At 34.0% G+C, this 22,227-nt stretch overlaps 1 protein-coding gene and 1 non-coding gene across 2 annotated transcripts in view; both read left to right on the top strand.

Annotated features, from left to right (window-relative positions):
* LOC150110065 (uncharacterized) overlaps positions 1–21,707 on the top strand; it is a 46,563-nt gene extending 24,856 nt beyond the window's left edge. Inside the window, exon 4 of the mRNA XM_090405433.1 lies at positions 20,529–21,707. Coding sequence (XP_090261559.1) covers positions 20,529–21,707 — 1,179 coding nt within the window. The remainder of the gene's footprint in view (positions 1–20,528) is intronic.
* On the top strand, positions 10,941–11,013 carry TRNAV-AAC (transfer RNA valine (anticodon AAC)). Its single transcript has one exon. It is a non-coding gene; the product is annotated as a tRNA-Val (tRNA).
* Positions 21,708–22,227: the final 520 nt, after the last annotated feature.

The raw sequence follows: 22,227 nt of genomic DNA, 5'->3' as shown, positions 1-22,227 counted from the left end.
GAAGTATTTGTTGCAATTAGGACTGAATCAAAATAAAGCAACGAGACAAGTGTACGTCTGTTATATCGTGTATTCTTCGTTCAGGCTGTTTTTTTTTTTGTTTTTAATCCAGTGTTTCTGGAAGAGCAGAATACCCAGGAATCTTCGCCAGATAACTCGCTTTCACTGAAAAGGTTTTATAAAGAAGGCTTCTTAGACCGGATTCAAACTCAGGCCTTTCTAAACCTTGCAAATACATTAACAGGAGATTTGGGCTAAATTTAAATGAGAAAGTCTGTAATAAATGCTACAATAACTCAGAATTCTTTGTGGTAGCCCTCTGCTGTCGAAAAGGTTCCGCTAAGCAATGTACGAGTATAAATATTTATACTCGTACATTTATACTGGTATAAATCTTTGCGTCATATCCTTGTAGGCATTTTAAAAATTATAAATTATAATTTGCTTGATTTCAAAAAAAATCCAGTTGCATTTTTCCCAACACGTATGGTTTATTTTAAGCAATTTTATTTTTTAATCTTCTGTTGTTTTATGGTGATACTCACTTATCATAAGCATTACTCAATGAACTCTTCTGACTACCTGTTAATGATATAAATTCATATTTTTCCAATTATCAGAGATATATGCATGTAAAATACTTCGTGGTAAGTACTTTCTGATTCATTAAACTGATAAAGTGATATGTCTAAAAATTTAGACATATATTAAAATAACAGTGTGTAATCTGTTATATAGTTAAAGTACTGTGGTATTTTCAATGCAAATAGATTTATACTTTATTAACACGCTTCGAAGAGCATTCCAATGATCCATTTGTCTTCATTAAGTACTTCGCAAACATATTATCTTTAAATAATTTTGATTTTCTAGTAGGACTGCTGAATTCATAAACTGAGATATTTATCTAAAATTACACTTTAAAATGTTTTGAATTCTAAATATTAAAGATCAAGTAATAATTATATAAATACAGACTAATAAATTAAATCGGATCGATTAATTCTTAAGTACGTTTAAAGCAAATAAATGATTCTGACATAAAGCGATTAGAAAAATAAAATCAAGAATAATACAAAAGTTATACACACATAAAAATGAAATACTTAAAGCTATGCTATAAGATGATATAAGACATAACATAAGATATAAGAGAAATAATATAAGATATAAGAAATAAAACAGAAATAATAAATAATAATAAGAAGAAATAATACAATGATATAAGAAATTAAAATACCGTATACGTATCAGTAAAAGATAAAATTTACCTCCTGAAGTAGTCAAATTGCAACCATTAAGCTTTGGTTCGAATTGGAATCATTGCTGTTGTCAGTAATATTATTAATTTTCTCTTCCATTAGAAGACATTATTCTACGTTGAGTGACAATATGAATTTCACGAACTACTCAATTTACTACCGTGTTCCGCACTCAAAACATTAAAAACATGTCTCCGATTTTTGTTTTGAGGATAAAACTTACTGAGGAAAATAAACCTTAAGACGACAGTCCGAAACTGAGTACTTCAGTGCTGCAGATCTTTTACAAAATCTGTAGATGATTTTCATTTTCCAGTGTGACACTATAGTCCTGCTTAATGGAGGCCTAAAGTAAATTAAAATCCCATAATCTTATGCAAATTTATTAGCTTCCTACCGATTTCTCACGATAAAAATGCGTGTCATAGTTTTACAATCTTTAGTAGGCGCAAGTATCATAAACAATAAAAGTAAGTTTAAAAAATAAAAGGTATCGATACTCTATGTCATTACACATCATAAACTACTGCAAGAACGCATCATTTTTGTTGTTGTTGCATAGCACAGCCCAAACACAACTTCGTATATTTTCTGGATCAATTTACATTGTTCATTGACTTAGAAGTTGTTGGCTAATAATATTCAATGTTGTTTCAAACTGTCAAGATATTGAGTTTAAAGTGAGAATTTCGAAATATAGATCGGTACAACAATCAAGTCAGGATAATCCCGAGGAAATCAGATTCTGGAAAATCTAGTTAGCAATCATTTATAACATTGAAATGTACGAAGTTCTACTGCGCTTCATTCGTTATTCTTTTTAGTCACAAAATGATTTCTGTTGCCCTTTTTCTATTTATTTCTATAACTGGAAAGACAAAACTTCCTTGGTGGCTTCTAGATCAAACTTTTCTTTGTTAATTAAGGAAGAATAATTTGAATTTCAAAAAAAAAAAAAAAAAAAATTCATTCTCTCTTACCTGGAATTATACATAAGATTGGGATTTTTCCCTTTCAAAAGAAGAAGAATACAGGAATTTTCATAATTATTTTAGTACAATTTTTTTATCTTAAAAATACTTAAGGTGATAGTGTCGTGACGGCTTTTTTCTTGTCGTGTTCTAAATCCATCTAGCCTTAAGTCACTTTTATAATTAAAATAACCAATTGCGAAATGATCACCGATCCAAAAGTAGGGAAATTTATATTTATACTGCGCCACCCTATTCTTAGATTAGTCTATATAAATAGTAGGATCAGTTCTAAATTAAGTTAGCAGTCATCTCATTAGGCCAAATCATCTATTATCATTTTTACTTGGGGTTCCCGCAAGATTCGAATATTTATGAACGGTGCAATAATAAGGAATTCAGGCAAACACAATATTTAGATCAATAAAATAAAACATTTAATATATGATATGGTTAACAAATACAAGAACTCTATTTTTAAATGGAACTATACAATTAACTTAACACATCTTCTTAGGTCACTGATCCTAATTCAATGTTCTAACTTTCATATACTATTCACAGTCTCAAAAACACAAATCTTCTTATCTCAAGTTAATATAACAATTTCACATTTTATTCAGTCTTCACAAATCTATCAGCTCAATGTTTATATTCACAGCAGGCAATAAACTACGTAAGCTATATTCCAAGCAAATATATTCCGGACTTTGAGCGTCGGAGATATATTACAGTTAATGCTAGAATAGAATAACTTATACAACTACTCTTACCAGACAAATTCTTCAACACTTCAAATTATTGAGAGAGCACTTATGAATTAACTTAATTAACGTTAGCGGAACACACATAACAAATATTCTCCATAGTTTAAACTGTATTACTGTAAGTCGCACTTCACTATTCCAAACAACAGTAATTAGGTACTAATATCTTTTCCTGTTCACTTTTCTCCAAGTAATCAATATAATCTTTTCCTAGGGCAACATAGAATTTAATCGTAATCCAGATTAACTGGAACTAATCAGAATTTTCGCATTGACTGTCCAGTTTCTTTTTTATCTGATTACGGTAATAACTTTTCTTCATAATAACAGCTGACTTCGCTCATAATATTAAACTTTATGATTCACTACTTATTGGTTCACTTCCGAACACTATACTCATAAATTTCTTCCCTGAGGATTTTATAATCTTGGTTCCGCAAAACTCTCTCCTCACTTGCTTAATAATAATTCTTCTCTTCCTTCTTGTCTTATATATCTCTCTATGACCTTCACTCTCCCTTTCTGTTTCTCCCTCTCTCTCTATCTATGACCTTCACTCTCCTTTTTCGTTCGAACGCCACGCTCTACTCCACTCGTGGTTGTTTACGCGTGCGTCTCCATGACAATAGACTAAATGTAAACATTTCGCTAATGTAATGTATGCTCTCTTACTACTAGATGAGTGATTACATAACATTAAATATTTGACAAATAAGAACAACAGAATATTTAACGTACTTCTTCAACTTTTTGATTACGTATACAGTTAAATATAAAATAACACTTTACGTTACATCATATATATTTGGTTATATAAAATTCTACACATTTTATTATTTCATAAATTAATAGTAGGTCAGGTTTTGAATAAACATTTAATTAATAATTCTTATTTAAGGAATAATAAATAATTTTATATAAGTCATGATTAATATTTAATAAGCAATGTTAAATGTGAATGAAAAATAATAAATTACATAACATAGCTTCATTCACAATTTAACAATAGAACTTCAAGCATATTCTTTTATTACATAGTAGTTTCTCGTCTTTTGTTAACCGCATATTTCGCGAGGTCAATTTTTTTCTTTTAATATTTTATACGAATTCCTTTATGAATTGGGAAAACCTTGATTCCATGATAATATTTATGCAACAGATTAATTTTGTGGCAACTTTGACCTTGAATATCGATGCAAACACGATTTTGAGTCTGAATTATGTATTACTGAACAATCCTACAAAGTGAATACTATTCACGTTTACAGCTGGATTACCCATCCATTTAGCTCATTGTACAGTAAGTCATCCTTAGAATATAACCAAATACCACAAAAAATATTGACAACGGAGTGACATTAGTATCAACAAACAAGGCAGGAAATATTCTTATTGCTATTATAAAATACTCAGTAAACTAAACTTAATACTCAACTTACTTAACAGTACAAAATATATTTAACCGAAGATAGATGAAATATATATCATATTTATATTAAAATTATTTATTAATGACTAAGAATTGCATCTTCATTATTATTATTATTAATTTCTTCCCAATTAATTTTGGTGTCACCTCTTCTCCTATAATCTCCATGGCCGTGCAGTGAAGCTAATTTTACGTTTCAAGTTCAAGGTTGGAACACGTGTAGCCTATTTATAGCTGTACTTCAATGGTGAATTCTGCTGTAGATTAGAATAACGCAGAAGACTTCTGCATCAAGGACTATTTCTATTAAATATTTGGTATTTATTGGCTACTTGTGATGAAACCACCACCACCACCTAGCATACTGAAAACCTAAGGTGGCTTGAAAATATTCCGTATTTGGTCGCTAGATTAAATCATCACAAGAAATCCCACTATCTGCAGGCAGCATACAAACAAAAAAAAAGTAATGATGTCTTGCAACGTATTTACATCTTTAATTGTTCTCGTAAAGCAAGCATGAGTACAACGACTGTTGAACCTCACGACAACCTCTCATGATAATACTGCCGTATTCTACCTCTCGAAAATATATATATATATGTAGAAAGTATTTTGCCTTGGGTATATTAAATGTTAAAAATACCAAGCAATGGAGTAAAACCCGGTTTAAAATTGCTTGATATTTTTAACATATATATATATTATAATAGAAATATTTTCTATTATATATATTATAATAGAAATATTTTCTATTATATATATTATAATAGAAATATTTATACTGAATATTTCTATTATATTTATATATCATATAAATATGACAGAAATAACAAAAATATTTTTTTTTTACTGCTAAGGTCAGTTTTTCTAGTGCACGATTAACCCATTCACTGTTCTGTTACCTCTCTGTTTATTAATAGAAACCAGCGGAAACCAAAGAACAATGCGCACCACTTGGAAATCTTAAAGTTATCGAACTATTTTTAAGGCTGAAAGTAGTAAAAACGACTTGGTTATATGTTAATATATTATAATCCTTCTAGTGCAAAGTAATTTCAACGCACTCTATTGTATTATTTTATGGTCCTTTTAAGATCTATATTATTGGAATATCGAATATTGTCTGAGTGTGAAAGAGAAAGAAGAATCGTACTAACGCTGAGAAAGAAGAATCCTAATGTTCTTAATTTTGTTACTAGTTGAACATTTGCTGGTCTCATAAGAGGGAGGCAGGATTTCTCCCCTCCAAAAAATTTGAATTTCATTTCCTTCATGCAAGATAAACAAATCACCCGAGGAATTCAATTAACAGTCGTATCATGTATTGGTGTCGTATTACATTCATAACCAACTATGCCACTTTTTTAATCGCTCCTCGAAAAGCACGAGTCATTAGATTATCTTCCTGGTTATATGCCTCTAGCTGCTAGCCTTGCAAAATTTGACTGGATCATTAACTTTGAATTAAAGACTAATGATCGAGAGGCACTTGATTAGATATTATAAACTCGTTTTCACTTAGGATTATAGGTCGTCGTGAGGGAAAAAAAATATAACGTGGAGAACGAATTCTCAGATACGACTCAGTATGCGATGAATCCCAGTTATAAAAAGGGAAGAATAGAAAACGTTAGATGAAAAATAATATAAAATTGGTATATTATAAGTTTATTCAAATTAAGAATAGTTAGTATATACAGGGAAAGCTCCCAATCAATGCATATTGTATTTCTTAAACAAATACTAGAAGACTTATATAATAAAAATATAGTCTTTAATTTGTAAGTACAAATAATATAAATTTTTTAAGAAAATATATTTGAGAATTATAGAGGAAATTAATCTGTTAAACATTCTGAATTATCCTTGGTATAACATGCTAAACATAAGCTACTCTTCAACCACCCATATTAAAGTCTATTTTCGATGTACTTACTTTAAAGAAACAAAAACGGTTTTAGAATTTACTCCTTCTGCAAAAATAATATTTTTCTCTTAAAAATCACTGAAGGCATATATGCATTGGTTCTGAAAGTGCTTCGGTAATTTCTTTTTGAAACTATTGTAAACAAAATCAGACAAGAATGTAGCACCTGTCTATTTAGTATATATATGAGGAAATAGGAGAGAAAAACATTCGTAAAATAATACAGACTTTTAAGACAACTGTAATTAATGCATTGGTTTTTGGCACATGCCCATATGATTCCTTCCGTCCTGTTTTATGCTGAGATGTAGACCCACACCGTGACATATAAGCTTTAGAAGCCATATCCGACGGAATATAGGGATTGATACTTATTCCCATAACCTCCTACACGTGTTCTTATTGCGGGGATATTTTGCAGGATGAAAAACTCGCGTTTCCGGGAGGGAAAAAACCCAGCCTCCTCCTTATGAGACCTGCAAACTCACCTTCATATGAAAAACCCTGATAAAGGTTCTTCGCGTCCTAGACGGGGATTGGAACCTAGGTTCTTTCCGACCAAAGGGTATTGCCGAAACCGACTGAGTTACGGAGGCTAGAAAAAATAATTATAAAAGTGAAAATGAATTACAATCAATTTCTAGTTTTATTTATAAAATTATTAACTGTTTGTAATGACTTTAGAGAAGAAATATTACGAAGGTTGAACACTTCAAAAAAGTATCTAATTTTAATTACCTATGAGGCAACATATCATCTTTTGGTTCAACTTGGTCATCATGGCTTGTTCCTGTCTCAGAAACAAGCCATGATGACCTTTTCGTCATTTCAAGAAACAGCCATTGGCCGTTTCTTGAAATGACGGATGTGGCTCATCAGGCTTGAAAATACTCAAAATATAGCCTCTTTCGATCAGCCCTAACCCCCTCTTTCTCGTGATAAATGGGGAGGGGGAGGCTCTGTGATCGAGCATTGCAGATAAAAGCAACACATCTTTAGCTAAATAGATGCTTACACTATTTATCCTATGGATTTAAATTTGGAAGAAGGTAAATCCAGAGGGTTTTAAGCATTAATCATAACGCTGAACTAGCCAGGCAAGTTAATATCCTACATTGCGAATCTTATCTTACTTTAATTTAATTTTAAGCCACTAAAGTAGAACATTGAACAGGATATTATTATTATTATTATTATTATTATTATTATTATTATTATTATTATTACTTAAAACCATTTAATTATTATTATAAGTTAGCTGTATGCATTTTCTTTTCGTCCGTGTAAAGGCTTCCTACTTTTTGATGCCAAGATTCGAACCTAGGTCTGTTCTAATCAAATAGAGGAAACGTGTAGATGGGGAAAGAAAAAAAAATTCGGTGACAATTGTGGACCCGTCAAATTCCTTTAAAAAATAAGATGCATAATAAAATGAGATGAATTAGAACACGCGAGTGTCTTATACCCAAATAACTGTCTCTTAGAAAATGTTTAACAAACCAGTAGTCATCACTTTATTACATTTAAAAGCATATTTTACGCTCTAAATGACGCATTTACAATCAAGCGACATGCTTCATTACACGAATCGCTTGATTAACGAAAGCAATTGATACAGTGATCATGTAAGTGAAAATTTAAATTGAACACTGAATTTCCGATATTTTGTCATTTCTTTTTTTATCACACAAGACAAAATATCGTCTATTATAACTTATTTTCTTTAATTGAGGTGGTATCATGTAATTTTATCTCATTGGCACACATAAGATAAAGTTCATGTATTATAATTAACTAATTTTCTTTAAATAAGGTCTTGACTCGTTAAAAAGGAGGAAATCATTAAAAACCTTTACAATATCTAAAAGCAAAAATTAAACAAAAACAAGTACACACTAATGAATAGCCGCTTCGACTGAGGACATCGTAAACAGTTCTGGAGTTATTTTTGTTTATTTATTTACATGAATTCCTACGCACTCAACTATGACGAATATTCTAGACTGGTTTTCAAAATTTAGTCACCTATGAAATGATTTATTCGTTGTGGCCAAAAAAAAGCTGCTTTGTAAATCGAAATATATTTATTTATATTTACAAAGCAACTGTCGACATAGTAAATACTTTAAAAAAATGAGCGTATTTTATATTCATGTAATTGGTCATTATTTATTCAAACATAGCAGAATGTATGTAACACTACTACTACTAAAGTATAGTATTAGCATTGATCTTTATTGTTAATTTCACAGAAATTATTCAGCTATAAAATTAAGCCTTTGCTTGTTACTCTACAATATAATAACAGCAAGCAAATTTTAGTAGCCTTTAGTTTGGTTTCTTTTGATTCATGATCGAAGCAAGTAAGATTGTTGAGTTAATGCATTGTGTCATTTAATTTTGTGTTGTTCTGATAAGTTTGTCTATTTTGTAAAATGAAAAGCCAGAGAGTAGGAAAGAAAAACTCTTCGAGATCTATGAGACCGATTAACTCATTTTCAGCTCTTACAGTGATTCCTTGAGTCCCATACTGGAGGTTTTTCCAACTGAAGAGCAAAGGTTAGCATCGTCCTTGCTATTCGCTACGGAGGCACACATTTTTATACGCATAAATGTAAAATGCAACTATTCATAAAAAATAGTATTTGAAAAATGGATTTTGTTATAGTTTACACAGCGGAATTTTATTCATTTCTGAGCTTATAACAGCAATGACTCTTATCAATTGAATTTCGAAGCCATACCGATATTATTTTAAAATTTCTGAAGAAAGTATTAAATTGCATTAAATTGTTTTAATATTATTAACGGCTGGTTGAAGTACCACATAATCTGTTGCATTGAATAATAAACATTCTATTCATACACCCTAAACAGAACTTTTTTTTTTCCAGAAAAGGCTAAATTTTTTACCTCAAAGAAATTTTCATCAACAATAAACAGCGAATCAAAATATAATTTACGTTCCCAATAAAAACCACAGCGAGATCGATCTTCAAAGTCTGGCATTTTCACATCCTGCATGATTTTTTTTTTCCCACTGAAAGTCTAGCATTTCATCACTTTCAAATAAACAATGTTATTTTTTATCTTAATTATTCTTCAAGTAATAAAATACACGAATAGTAAACCTGAAAAAAAAAAGTATATCACCAGAATCATATTATTTAGGGGGCCATACAATGCTTTCTAAATGACCGATATCTAATAAGTGGGGCCATGGTAACATCGACATTCTTTTTTCTAGAAAGGAGAAAACCGAAATTCATACAAAAAATGACCCTGTGGTGGTGAAAAACTACACCCAATGGTGAACAGCTTGATAGCCTACTGTACATATCAATATGAGGCTGAGATTGTTAAAAAGACAAGGGTGGATTCAGTTAGCGTCAAGAGCAAGTCAGTTCAATCCACCTTGGCTGATAATATGATTTTGAATCATAAACAAAATACCGGATTTCTCTAACATTATAGAAGTTCAGTGTTCTTTTTATCTTCAGCTTTCCTTAATCATTCCTCTCCCCCTCTATTATCAGCAGTCTCTCTCTCGGATGTGTGCGTGTGTACTGTCTCTAATTAATGGCAATAGCCCTAAACAACCTTGATAGCTCTTACTTTCTTGCACCGATAAATCTTTGGAACAATGCAATTTCTCCGTCGAACTCTAATGACTTTACGTAGATAGTTGGTTCGGGCGATAACAATACCCGAAAAGGGAGTTGCACACGTTGGGAAAGTCGAAAAGATTGACCCACTCGATTATATGACTCTGTACCGCTACACAGCCCTTGGTGTGGCCTTCCCCTTTCTTAGCCTACGTCAGGGCGTGAAACAACGCGAAGGTTAATCGCACTACACGTCGCCCTCTCGTGACCTGCCCTTCGAATTATAGTAACGATTGCAATAACGGAACCGGAAGTATCACCACGCACGAACATAAAGTGGTGACCTTGAGAGTAGTAATCAGAGTAAGTTATATTTCTTTCGTAATGTGGCGCTCCGATCCGATTTCGTCTTGAGCTGTGGAATGTCGGGAGTGGTCACTTGTACCTGTTCGGTTTCCTCTTTTGTATCGAAACACCGCCTCGAGTCAGGGCGGAGTAAGGTAAAGACATGCTAAACGTGAAGTGCAGCCAAATAGGACAGCTAGCCGTATTGGCATTTCGTCCGCTACTGTTTCATTCACTTGGCACTAGTTCCTTTTCTTCATCGTGTAAATTAGAAAGTGGCATAATAACCTGTATTCCTCGTACACACACAAACAGGGAGAACACACATTTAAAAAAAAAGTTTCACCTACCTAATATCCTTTTCGTGTGACCTCCTCTCCATTTTATGACGTCACTAATATATGACGTATTTTTAGCGAAATATATTCCACCTTTTAGACGAAGTGAAAACGAAATCGGAAATCCTTTACAATTATTATTATTATTTAAGCGAGTATTAGATAAATCCCAGACGTTGATTTATCCTCAGGATAATTTCGTAACTTTTCTTTGAAAACATTATTCAAAGTTTGGGTACTATGGCAAACAGGATCAATTAAAATAAAATAAGCATGTTACATTGCTCAGAGTTGTGCTTGTGGTGTAGTGGTTATCACATCCGCCTAACACGCGGAAAGTCCCAGGTTCAATCTCTGGTAGGCACAGGAAATCTTTTTTTTTCTCCCCTCCTTTCCCATACTCATGCAATAGCATTGATGTAAGTAATTCTTTTAATTGAAAAACAGTTAAGTATGCGCTTATCCATTGGTGCATGTTCTTCTTCCGGTTTGTCTGTAGAAGTTAAAAAACCCACAAGCTCCTTTATGAGACTGGTAACTCGGCTTCAGTTGAAAATCACTTTATAAAGATCCCTGATCCCAGAGGGATTCATCAGTTCCTTCCAATTAAAGGGTGTCGTTGTTACTAATATCATGTAAAATGAAATATAGGAAAGAACAACTTATAATAACCTGCAATCTTCAGTTCTTCATGTCAAGAATAACCGAAAAAAATTAAGCGCTTACTAACTTGTATAATGAAATTATACAAGTTAATAAGTTCTTTTACTATCGAACTGTAATTCCAACTTATAGTTCGATTTTTGATTTCTGCTGTATATGTAAATACATGAATATTCCTAAATAATTCACCATGCACAATATAATAATATTAAAAGTAGAATAATAGAATAGCAGCAGCAGAATAACTCACGTGGTTCCTTCTTGTGTTCTTGCAACCAAAATAGTTGGAACGCCTAGTGCAAGATGAGTTGAAAGAGGAAAACACTGGCCATGATAAGAAATTAAAAAAAAAAAATCATAATTTGAAAAGAAAGTTTTAATAAAAAAATCGAGGAAACTATAAATAATTAATAAAAAAATTTAATTACAATTATGCTGCATTTCGCAACATAATTATGTATGTGATATCATGCAAAATGATCAAATGAACTTAGGGCTTTTTCTTTTCTTGTTACACACACAAATTGATGTTATCTAGAGTGACTCTGACTGTTCCACGCTGACCAGAATCCGAAGGCTGCATACAAAAAGTAGATAGCGTCAATGCTCATACTGATAACACTTTAAGAAAATAATGATCTTTATTGTCGAAAAAATGATGAAATGAATAATAAGAAACTTTACGATTGCTGATTTCTTTTTTTTTTTCTCTTTTTTTTTTTTTGTTATTATTTGATTTGATTTGATCTGATTAGCGAAAAGTTTCCTGTGTAGCTTTGGGGCATAGTTTTTATAATCCTAGTTATAAGAAAACACAGTTGTAAGTATTCTAGTCGCCAACTAGAGAAACCTTTAATAGACGGTTTTTTTTTTGTTTTTTTTTTTTTCCCGACGCTTCCCAAGCTCTATGGGAAGCGTCTGAATTATACTAAAAATCCTCAGAAAAATTGATAATGAAAAACCACAGCATTTTGAGACAGTGATACTAGTTAGGTAGGAACACGACATAGCAGCAATTGTCTGCAATACTCTCGTTATCCGCAAGTCTTCAAATCGTCGATAGCTATGAACTCAACTACCGTTAACGACCAGTCTCCAAAAGTAATGGAAATAAAAAGAGACTTCTTTTCTAATTATTGCGGAAGATGAAATTGAAGAGAACGGCATGATATTTTTATACTTAACCAATCTATTTATTGTCATTTATAGCAGATAATGTTTTGTTTTGTTTCAAATCATTTTTGCTACCACGCTTTTTGCAAAATTCTAATAATAACATCTCGGAAGTTATATAAATGGTACATTTGCTAGATGATCCTGCATGGCAGCGTTGCAAACATTTGTCCTTGGAATGAAAAGCCCTAGGACCATGAAATATTCATAAAGTCTTTTCCACGAACGTAAGTTTAGCCAGAATTATACAGAGGTAGAAGGATATTCCATCTAACAAAATAGGCAAACCAGCCATAAAATACACTACTTAACAAGCATAATATATCGGCTTTATGGCCGTAGTTTCCTTCTCAGTGCGAACCAATGCTAGAAAATGCAGAAGCAGTGAGGTAGAATAAGATTACTGGATGGTTAAGAAACTATGTAGAATGAAACAAAAAACCTGGATAGCTAAATAAAGCGTACAAGATTATTAATCTGATTCCAGAGGAGAGATTATTTAATAATTACAATTCCGTGTCTTCAGAGTCCTGTTTAATATATTAATCAACCAGTTATTAGTATAAAATGATAAAGATTACTTTTAAGAAACTTCTTTTCTTATGGATAGTTACTCTTCAACTGAGAAAAAATATTTCAGCTCATTTGTTGCTGTTCAGATTATCCACTTTTCAAAGAAAATCTTTCTACTCTCATACATCATCCATCATTCCTTCCTTCCCTTCTCATCCGTCCCTTAGGACGAGTGAGAAGGGAAGGAAGGAAGGGAACATCCTTCCTTCCTCCCCTTAATGAGGGGTTTACGACGAATTAATGCAGTCGGCTCGTCACTTCTCTGCTGCATCCCCTAAGGGCAAGTATTACTGACTATAGATTGTGTGTGTGTGTGTGTGTGTGTGTGTGTGTGTGTGTGTGTGTGTGTGTGTGTGTGTGTGTGTGTGTGTGTGTGTGTGTGTGTGTGTGTGTGTGTGTGTGTGTGTGTGTTCATGGGGCCGGTTTGCCTATTCTGAGGAACGAAAAACCTGAGTTTCCGGGTGAAAAACCCCCTCTACCGCCGTATGAGACCGGTTAACTCACTTTTAGTCGAAAGAGACCAAATAACGGTTCCTCATGTCATGGACGGGAATCGAACCCATTTCCGATCAAAGCGCTTCGTCTAAACCGACTGAACTTCGAAGGCTCCATTCATCATTAGGGAATTCAAATTTGTGGGGATGTGTCCATTATTATTTTAATTATGATCAAATACACAAAAGCATGTGGTTCAGTTTAGAATCGAATCTTCCAGGTAATTTTGACAACTATATTGTACAGAAGTATGGGAGTTATGGTTAATATGCTAACGATAAATTGCACTCTACACCAAAGACAGCGATTGGTGAGCTTTAAGTTCACTTCTCTCAGTGGCAGTTTAGAAACGATGTGAAATGGTGTGGGCGAAGTTTCTCTCTTCACTTCTCTTCTCTCTCTCTCTCTCTTATTTTATTGTATTTATAATATAGATGTTATTGCAGTATATACCTTAGATCTGCGGTGTTCACATAAAAATATTGAAAGTCCTTGAAAATTGGAAAACTGAAAATATTGAATCCTTGAGAAACATTTTACAGATTTTCATGGCAAAGAAAAAAAAATTAATATATAAAAACAGAATGATGTTTATATGATGTTTATGCACACATCAAAAGAATTTGGTTATATGGTTGCTGGAAAGTGTTTTGCTCTTGTTTTTCATTGAGTATTACTTGATTTACTAAACAGTTTTATTTTTATTAATGTTTGGTTTTTATATTTTCCTCTATTTGATCATTTGTTCTTACAATTGATTACTATTTGTGTCTGTATAACCGTGTAGTGAATACTACTACTTTAGATATTCCACAGATAACAATCACAAGAGAATTAAGTCTCATGACCTTGCAAGATACATTATCTGTTACTGTAATTTAAAAGTTTATTGTGTCAGATAAACTATCAAATCTAACTTTTAAATGATTCATTGAATATTCAGATGCGTGGTTCTTCTTTGTTATGGAAGTTGATTTTCTGTTGTCCACGATACCTTAAAATTAAGTAAGATACCTTAATAAATAGGGAGGGATTAAGGAAAAGAAGCGGTTGCAAATATACGAGAATACACGCGCACACAAATGAGACACACATACGCTTCGCTAATCCAACCAATTTTTTTTTCTTTCATTTTTTACGACTTTTTTTTTAGTAATGACTTAAAACATCAAAAGGGTTGTAGTTGTTTGGAATTTGGAGATTACAGCCGAAGCAGCTAAGGCTATGAGGCAAGTATACTATGTCTATTAATTGTGTGTGCTCTTCTGCCCGGTTTGCCTGTTTTGAGAAACGAAAATCTCGAGTTTCCAGGAGGAAAAACTCTTCCACCTCCATATGAGACTCGCTAACGCATTTACAGATGAAAAAAAAAAAGTTTATACAGATTTTCCGCGCCCTAGAGATTAGAATTTAGTATTTCCAAGTATAACAATATCGTGAAAGAGTTGAACGGTGGAAGGAGGAAAGGGAAATATTACATTAATACTCGATCTGGATACCCGTCAAAGAGTGACATCAACGGGTTTAGCAGGGAGGGGGGGGATTCGAATGAAGTTTAGTGTCGGGAATGATTTTAAATAAATCTCAAGATTTTGCATTCTTAATGTACCTCAGGATACTGATACCTCTATTTTGGAACCTCTCCACTCCATGATATGCATTTTCATTAGAAAAAAAAGAAAAAGCGTATAGACATTGCTTGGAAAGTCAACGGATAATACAGTGTCAGGAACAAACAGCAATGGCGCCCACCTTGATAAGATGTAGAACCTCCTTACGCTGTGATGACTGCGGCAATCCTACAGGGCATACGTTCCACATCATTTTGGACTTTTGGACCATTCTTCTTGTAATGAGAGTCTGGGCTGCTTCTAGGCGGACGTCCCTTGTCCTCACCAGACACTCCGGTTCATCCCACAGATGTTCAATACAGTTGAGATTAGGGGCTCTGTGGAGGCCAGCAAAGTGTGGTGACGTTCATGTGAACAAACCACTCAGTTTCAGCAGCAGCCTTGTGACACTGTGCATTGCTGAAAGTGTCTTGCCGAAAGAGACAATGGTCAGTTCCGTAGAAACGCCACAAAGTAGGAAGCACGGTATTGTCCGGAATATTCAAATACCTCTCAGAGTTCAATGTTCGTGCCATCACAAACAGAGGTACGAGGATAAACCAGAAAAAACAGGATCATACCGTCGCACCTATACCTCCGAATTTCATAGTTGGGGTTACGCACTCTGGTAAGAGACGTTCACCGGGCATCTGCAACACCTACACCCGTCCATCTGGTCGGTAGAAGGTGTAGCCGTGATTCGTTGCCCCAAAACACAGCTTTCCAAGCTTCCACATCCTACTGTACATGTTTACACCACTGAAGACAGTGCTGCATGTTGGTTCGGGTAATGTTGGGCCTGCATATTGCTGTCCTATATGAAAACCCAAGTTATGAGTCTCAGTTCTGAATGCTTTTGTGCAGATTCTTGTTATGTTGATGGCCGGAATCCCACATTTAAAGTGTCGGCCGTGAATGGCAGTTTTTACATATTATCCTTCGTAGCACTTTACGGTCATGTTCGGTGAGTGTGGTGAGTCGTCCACTGCGGGTAACACTTGCAGCTGAATCCCTGCTCTTCAATCTCACTTATTGTTGACCTGGAATGGCTTTTCATCCCAGGTCAACATGGCGTCCTATCACAACACCTCTTTCAAAACCCGCCATTTCCCCTTCTCGCAGCCATTTCACTCGAACATAGTTGCACTGACTTGGGAGCATCATATTCCTCTAATTTATAGCGGCTACAAACGCGTGACTCGTTACATGGCACGATGCACCTTGCCTATGGGGAAGGGGTCGTTAAATTCTTTATGGTTTATGGTTCAAGTAATTGTAAATGAATAGTGACTTATTGCTGCACTTGTAGGGGATTAGAGTTTCAGGTTAGTTAGAATTACATAAAGACCCACAGAAAGAGATGTATATTGTCTATTTGTGTGTGACTGGCGGTTTATCTGTGTTTTGAGGAGTAAAAAAAATCTATCATGCCATTTCCATATGAAATTGGCTAACTGACCTTCAAATGGAAGAGCCTCTATAAAGATTGCTGATCACATCGACCACAGGATCAAACTTGGGCCTTTCCTACAGAATGTCATCTCTGAAATATCAAAGTGTAATAAAACTTTAAAAAGGAAGTCCTAAGTGAACCTTACCTTCTTGTTCTCTTCACAAAGAATTGAAATTGAAATTGCTTGTTGCTTTAAGTTTAATACGAGAATGTTTCAAAACATAAAGCTACAAGCAATTTTATGTGAGGATTTTATTCTGGATAGATGCACCTATGACACCAAGTCCACTTGCGTGCACATCTCTTTTCCACACAATCGCTAGAGATGTTTATCTTTATGTTTATCCAACTAAACACACGAGCACAAGAGTGGCTGTGTGTGTTCTATGCAACTCTTAACAAGAGCGTTCTACTTTAACAATGTCATCGCCGATTAAAAAACTCAAGAAACGCATCCTTATTATTCCAAAACAAAGGCACTGCAGCCATGATTTTTTTTTTTTTGCTAATATCATTGATTATTATTATTTATTATTATTTTTTTTTTTTCAAAACAGCAGCGCTGTACATTTAATGAGCACAAATCGAACATCTGCGCATCCCTATGTAGGACCAGTTTTTCTAGTCGTCATCTTTCAATGTCATCTCGTAGTCGTATGGGAAAACAAACGATGTAGATATTTTCTTTACTTATTCAATCCCCATGCGATTGATACGTTTTTACGTGCAAAGTGCAATTACCTTATTTTTTGAAACATTCTAGTAAAACTAGGCTATTTATTCACGCCGCAAAACAAAGTAGAATGATGAAAATTTAGCATTTCAGATTTTAGTACCATTGTTATCTTGTAGAAGTTTTAACGGGCTGATATTTAATTATTAACAGTGGATTCAGTGAACTGAAATGTTCGTATATTACTATAAAATATTTTTTAAATTATACATGCCCATATCTTTAATAAAAAATTACCTGGATTAGTTCGGGTAAGCATTTTTTATTTATAAGAGATGGCCCGTAGATATCACTGATAATCGTTTTCTTAGAACACACAATTGCATTTCAACTAGGAAGATTGGCTATTTATAACTAAATGGCCAATTTATGGCGATGTTTATTCCAGTTCGGTCACCTTGGGTAAAGGCTTGTGTTTGGTTTAATTTTTCTCCTCCAGTCTTTGTCCATTAAATCATCCGATTCTATTTGGGTATTTTGAAATAAGAACTAGCGATTAAAGTTGCCGGGACTACCAGTCACTCATTGTTCTATGAGTACAACTTAGGTCGAGTCGTGCAGAAATTTCGTTTAAGTACATTCGCGATTATTAGCCTAGTTTCACTTCATTGAATAGACCAGCTGCCTCATCAGTAAAAATCTTCTCCAAATATTCACAATGAACAATAACAGTTCCTACTCACCTAAAGAAAAGTAATGCAATTGGTGTTTCATTATTACCTCCTCGATGTTGTTTACTGTTGTTCGGGTAGCAAATAAATGAAAATAAATGAAAACAATGCTGAAGGAAAAGAAAATAATAATAATAATAATCATAATAATAAGGTTAGATCGAAATGATGGTGCTGAGAAAGCAAGGTTTAATATTCTAGTCATTATTATTCCGCATTTTGCCTAGTTTATTGCAAATATACATATTCTGTAAAATATTTTCTGAAACTAGGTTTCGTGTTGCGCTCCTGATTTAAAACAATAAAGAAAAATAGCTAGGCTTATTGGGTGATGGGGCTCCTCCGCTTCTCCAAATAAAGAATGAGTTAGATGACTAATATAAAAATTTTTATGTACTGTATATTAAAAGAACACATGATCTTATAAATGCATAATTTGATGAATATATATGTTATGAATATCTTAAACCACGCGGTTTAAGATATTCATAAGATATCAGTTTTGCGCTGTTTATCATCTGATAACGTTCCCTAAGAAACGGCCAGCACAATAGTCACGTTGATACTTCGTCAGTTATTGTTCCTTTTTTGATAATACCTGATAAAGTATTTTTGAAAAGTTCCTTTCCATTTTTTTTATTTCATAATTTAAATTCTTAATGTTTCAAAACCATTCCATTCATCATCTTCCGTGTTTACCTGCTTTATTATCGTTTCCTTTTCAGTATTGAATATACATATTTTACGTTCACATAATTGGGTTTCATTCTCAACACCTTTCTCTTACCGTAATTTTTTTTTCCCAATCAAGTTTGGCTCCGAATATCTTGTCATCCCTCCTTCTCAAAATGTACACTCACGAATGTCTTTAATTACTCTTTTAATATAAATTAAAAATTTTATATTAGTCATCTAACTCAGACTTTAGTTGGAGAAGCAGGATAGCTCTCTTAGCCAATAAGCCCAGGTATGTCTTTATTGTTATAAATATTCAAATCTAAAATGCTTTAAAAACTTTTTAAATATTGCAATGTAATAAATAATATACTGCTACTTAAGGTCTATACATCTAGAAATATTAGACTTTTTCAGGTTTTAAAACACCAACAAAATTAATGGAATTGAAGTGAATGGAAATGTCTGGTCGTTGAAAATATAAAGCTACCAAGGAAACAAACTTTGATGTTCTAGTTTGTTTCTTGTCTACGAAACCTACAGATGTTAAAATGTGAGAGCCGACACGCTTTGGTGCAGTTCGAAGAGACTGGTGCGAAACACTGGAGTCGTAGTTCTCAGTAAATGATGTAGTAAAGTAGGTTCACATGAACCAAACTGAATGAATTCTCATGGGAGCACCGTTCCCTCTAGTGACACTGCTATGTATTTTCAAGGTATTCTTTTTGTGACAATAGAGATTCATGGACCGATCAGAAAGATAGTATTGCTAAAATGCATTTTAAACAATCGACTTTTTTTTACTAATATAAATACTCACCGTTGTGGTTAATATTCGAAGCTATCCAAATTAGATGGTACGTACCAGACAGAACTTGTTTCCCGAGGGACCACGCCTTTTGTATCTTTTGTTCTTTGTTTTTAGTCCAGCGGAACACTTTTCAGTTCAGCATTGCATTAAATACACTCCAAATGTTAATACGATTGCTGTTTGTCCGGGGTCAATGAACAGGTTGTAACTGCCTTGGTACTATTTACAGTACTGAGTTCTAATGTCATGTACCTTTCTATAATTTGTTCTTTTTCTCACTCATTTAAACATTGAGAAAATTACTTTTTTTTTCTGGGCATGAAACGGTACACTAGGCTAATGGGCGTGTACTCAGCGTAACTAATTCTAGACCACACACACACACACACACACACACACACACACACACACACACACACACACACACACACACACACACACACACACACACACACACACACACAGAGAGAGAGAGAGAGAGAGAGAGAGAGAGAGAGTAGTCTTACAGTGCAATGGAATGTAATATAACTTTTGCAACAGTGAAAAAATTAGAAATGTGAATAAATATAGTAAATTAACTAAATAAAAATAATATAATAAAATAAAAGTAATAAAATATCAATTACGAACTTTAGGAATTATGACAGTTAAAATCAACTAAAATATTCTTTTTTTTTCTTTCTTTTTTTTAAACTACTCGTAATGTAAAAAAAAAATAGCACGAAAAGTATAATCAAAGTAAGATAGCGAGCCAAGGGATAAAAAAAAATGCCGATTTTAATCCTTCTATAAATCATCAAAATATCAACATTTTTAATAAGTCAACAAATTCATAATAACAATTGTAAACATAAATACTATGGAAATAAATTTTAATGAATTAAAATGCATTTGTCCTGAATTAGAAATCTGTGTGTTTATTGCATGCAGTATTGTTAATTCCATAACTAAAATAAACATATTCACTATTACTGTTTTTTAAATATTTCTGTAATTAATTGTTATCTCTCTTTGTTTTTCTTAGAGAGTCCGAAGACAGACTCCGCCTCATCTCAATGTACATACGATCCCCAAAACACGTTTTTCGTGTGCCGACAAGACGCCTGGAGAGTACTATGCTGACCCAGAGACCAGGTGTCAGGTGTACCATGTGTGTGCACCGGGTGCGAATGGCAAAATGTCTCCAATGAGTTTTGTCTGTCCTAATGGTACCATCTTCAGTCAGTCGACTCGCGGATGTAACTACTACGAAAAGGTGTACTGTGCCTTAGCACCGAAGTTCTACGATAGTGTCCACGGCAATATCGACTCTGGAAAAACCTCTTTTGAAGGAGACGATGTATTTAACGAAGAATATGATAATTACGCACCTCCTCCTCCTCCTCCTCCTCCTCCGCGAAGAGTACAGGCACCCCCGCCAGCTCCACCTTCCAGAACAGCTCCCCCTCTTCCCCCAGAAGTGCCTACCGTCCCAACAGCACCTCCATCAAGACCTCGATTCCGATCGGGTTCTCAGTTCAGAGGTAACAATCCCGCAAACAGGCAAGCTCCACCTACTCCTCCACCCCCACCTTCTTCTACAGCTCCTAGACTTAACCTTGCTTCCAGACCTGCAGCATCTGCAGTAAGACCTGGTCCAGCTGTTAGTAGACAGAATACTCGACCCACCACTACAACTGCAAGACCTGCTCCTACTACAACGACTAGCGCTCCTGCAGCAGGACCAACCACCAGGAATCAAGTGTCAACGAGTACCAGCAGTTATCAATATGAATACGAGTATGATTACGAATATGAGGACGCAGGCAAAGAAGACAGTAACAATAAAAGATCGAAAAGATCATCCTATTCGGAATATTATTTTCCTCGAGAGCTAGATGTTCATCGAACCCCGATAGAAACATCTTTTGCCTGCGAAGATAAGGTGTCCGGTGGTGTTTATGCTGACATGGAAACCAACTGCGAAATGTTCCACGTCTGTGTTCCCGTTGGCAAACGCAAGATGATTGATTACAAAGTCTTCTGTGCTAACGGAACGGCATTCAGACAGGAAAATGGTACCTGCCAAAAGAAGGGATCATTTGATTGCTCTCGTTCCGAAATGTTTTACATCTACGATAAATTACACCGTCACCTTGCTGGGAAAAAACCTATTTATAAGAAAAATAAATACGTTAAAGCCAAAGATATATCGTCATCATAATCCCACACGAACTTGAGAGCATCTAACGCCATTTCTTTATTTTAGTATATTTCACCTTTCCTGCTTTAAATACCATAAGATACATTTGATGTCTCGTTATTACTATTTTTTTCCTTACAATTTTTCCATTTTTGACACATCGTGTAGTGTGAGAGGACTGGGATGACTGAGAAAGCTGGTAAGGAAAATATTTCAATTGGCTATATGTCCTTAATATGATGATCGATCAGTTAACATTAACAGGTAAGAGTGCCATAAATGAAAACAGCTATAGCAATATTTAATGAAGACCATGTTCTGCACACGGAAATATTCCTCATAGCGCATGTATGGTTGAAGAAAAGGTTGTCGAGAAGGAGAAGAAATAAAACATCTGTCTGTATGTTCACGTCACCGTCACACCTTCATGTATAAAGTGAAAAATAAAACCTTATTATGCAGGTTTCAGGTACTCATTTAACACGGAGCAATATTATTTGGTTTACCTAAGATTATTTTATAATGGAAATTATTTTGATGA

Source organism: Typopeltis vanoorti, chromosome 1 (assembly GCF_054136105.1).
Source record: "Typopeltis vanoorti isolate ZY-2024b chromosome 1, IOZ_Tvanoo_1.0, whole genome shotgun sequence".
Classification (NCBI taxonomy): domain Eukaryota; kingdom Metazoa; phylum Arthropoda; class Arachnida; order Uropygi; family Thelyphonidae; genus Typopeltis; species Typopeltis vanoorti.
This window is presented reverse-complemented; position numbering and strand designations above follow the sequence as displayed.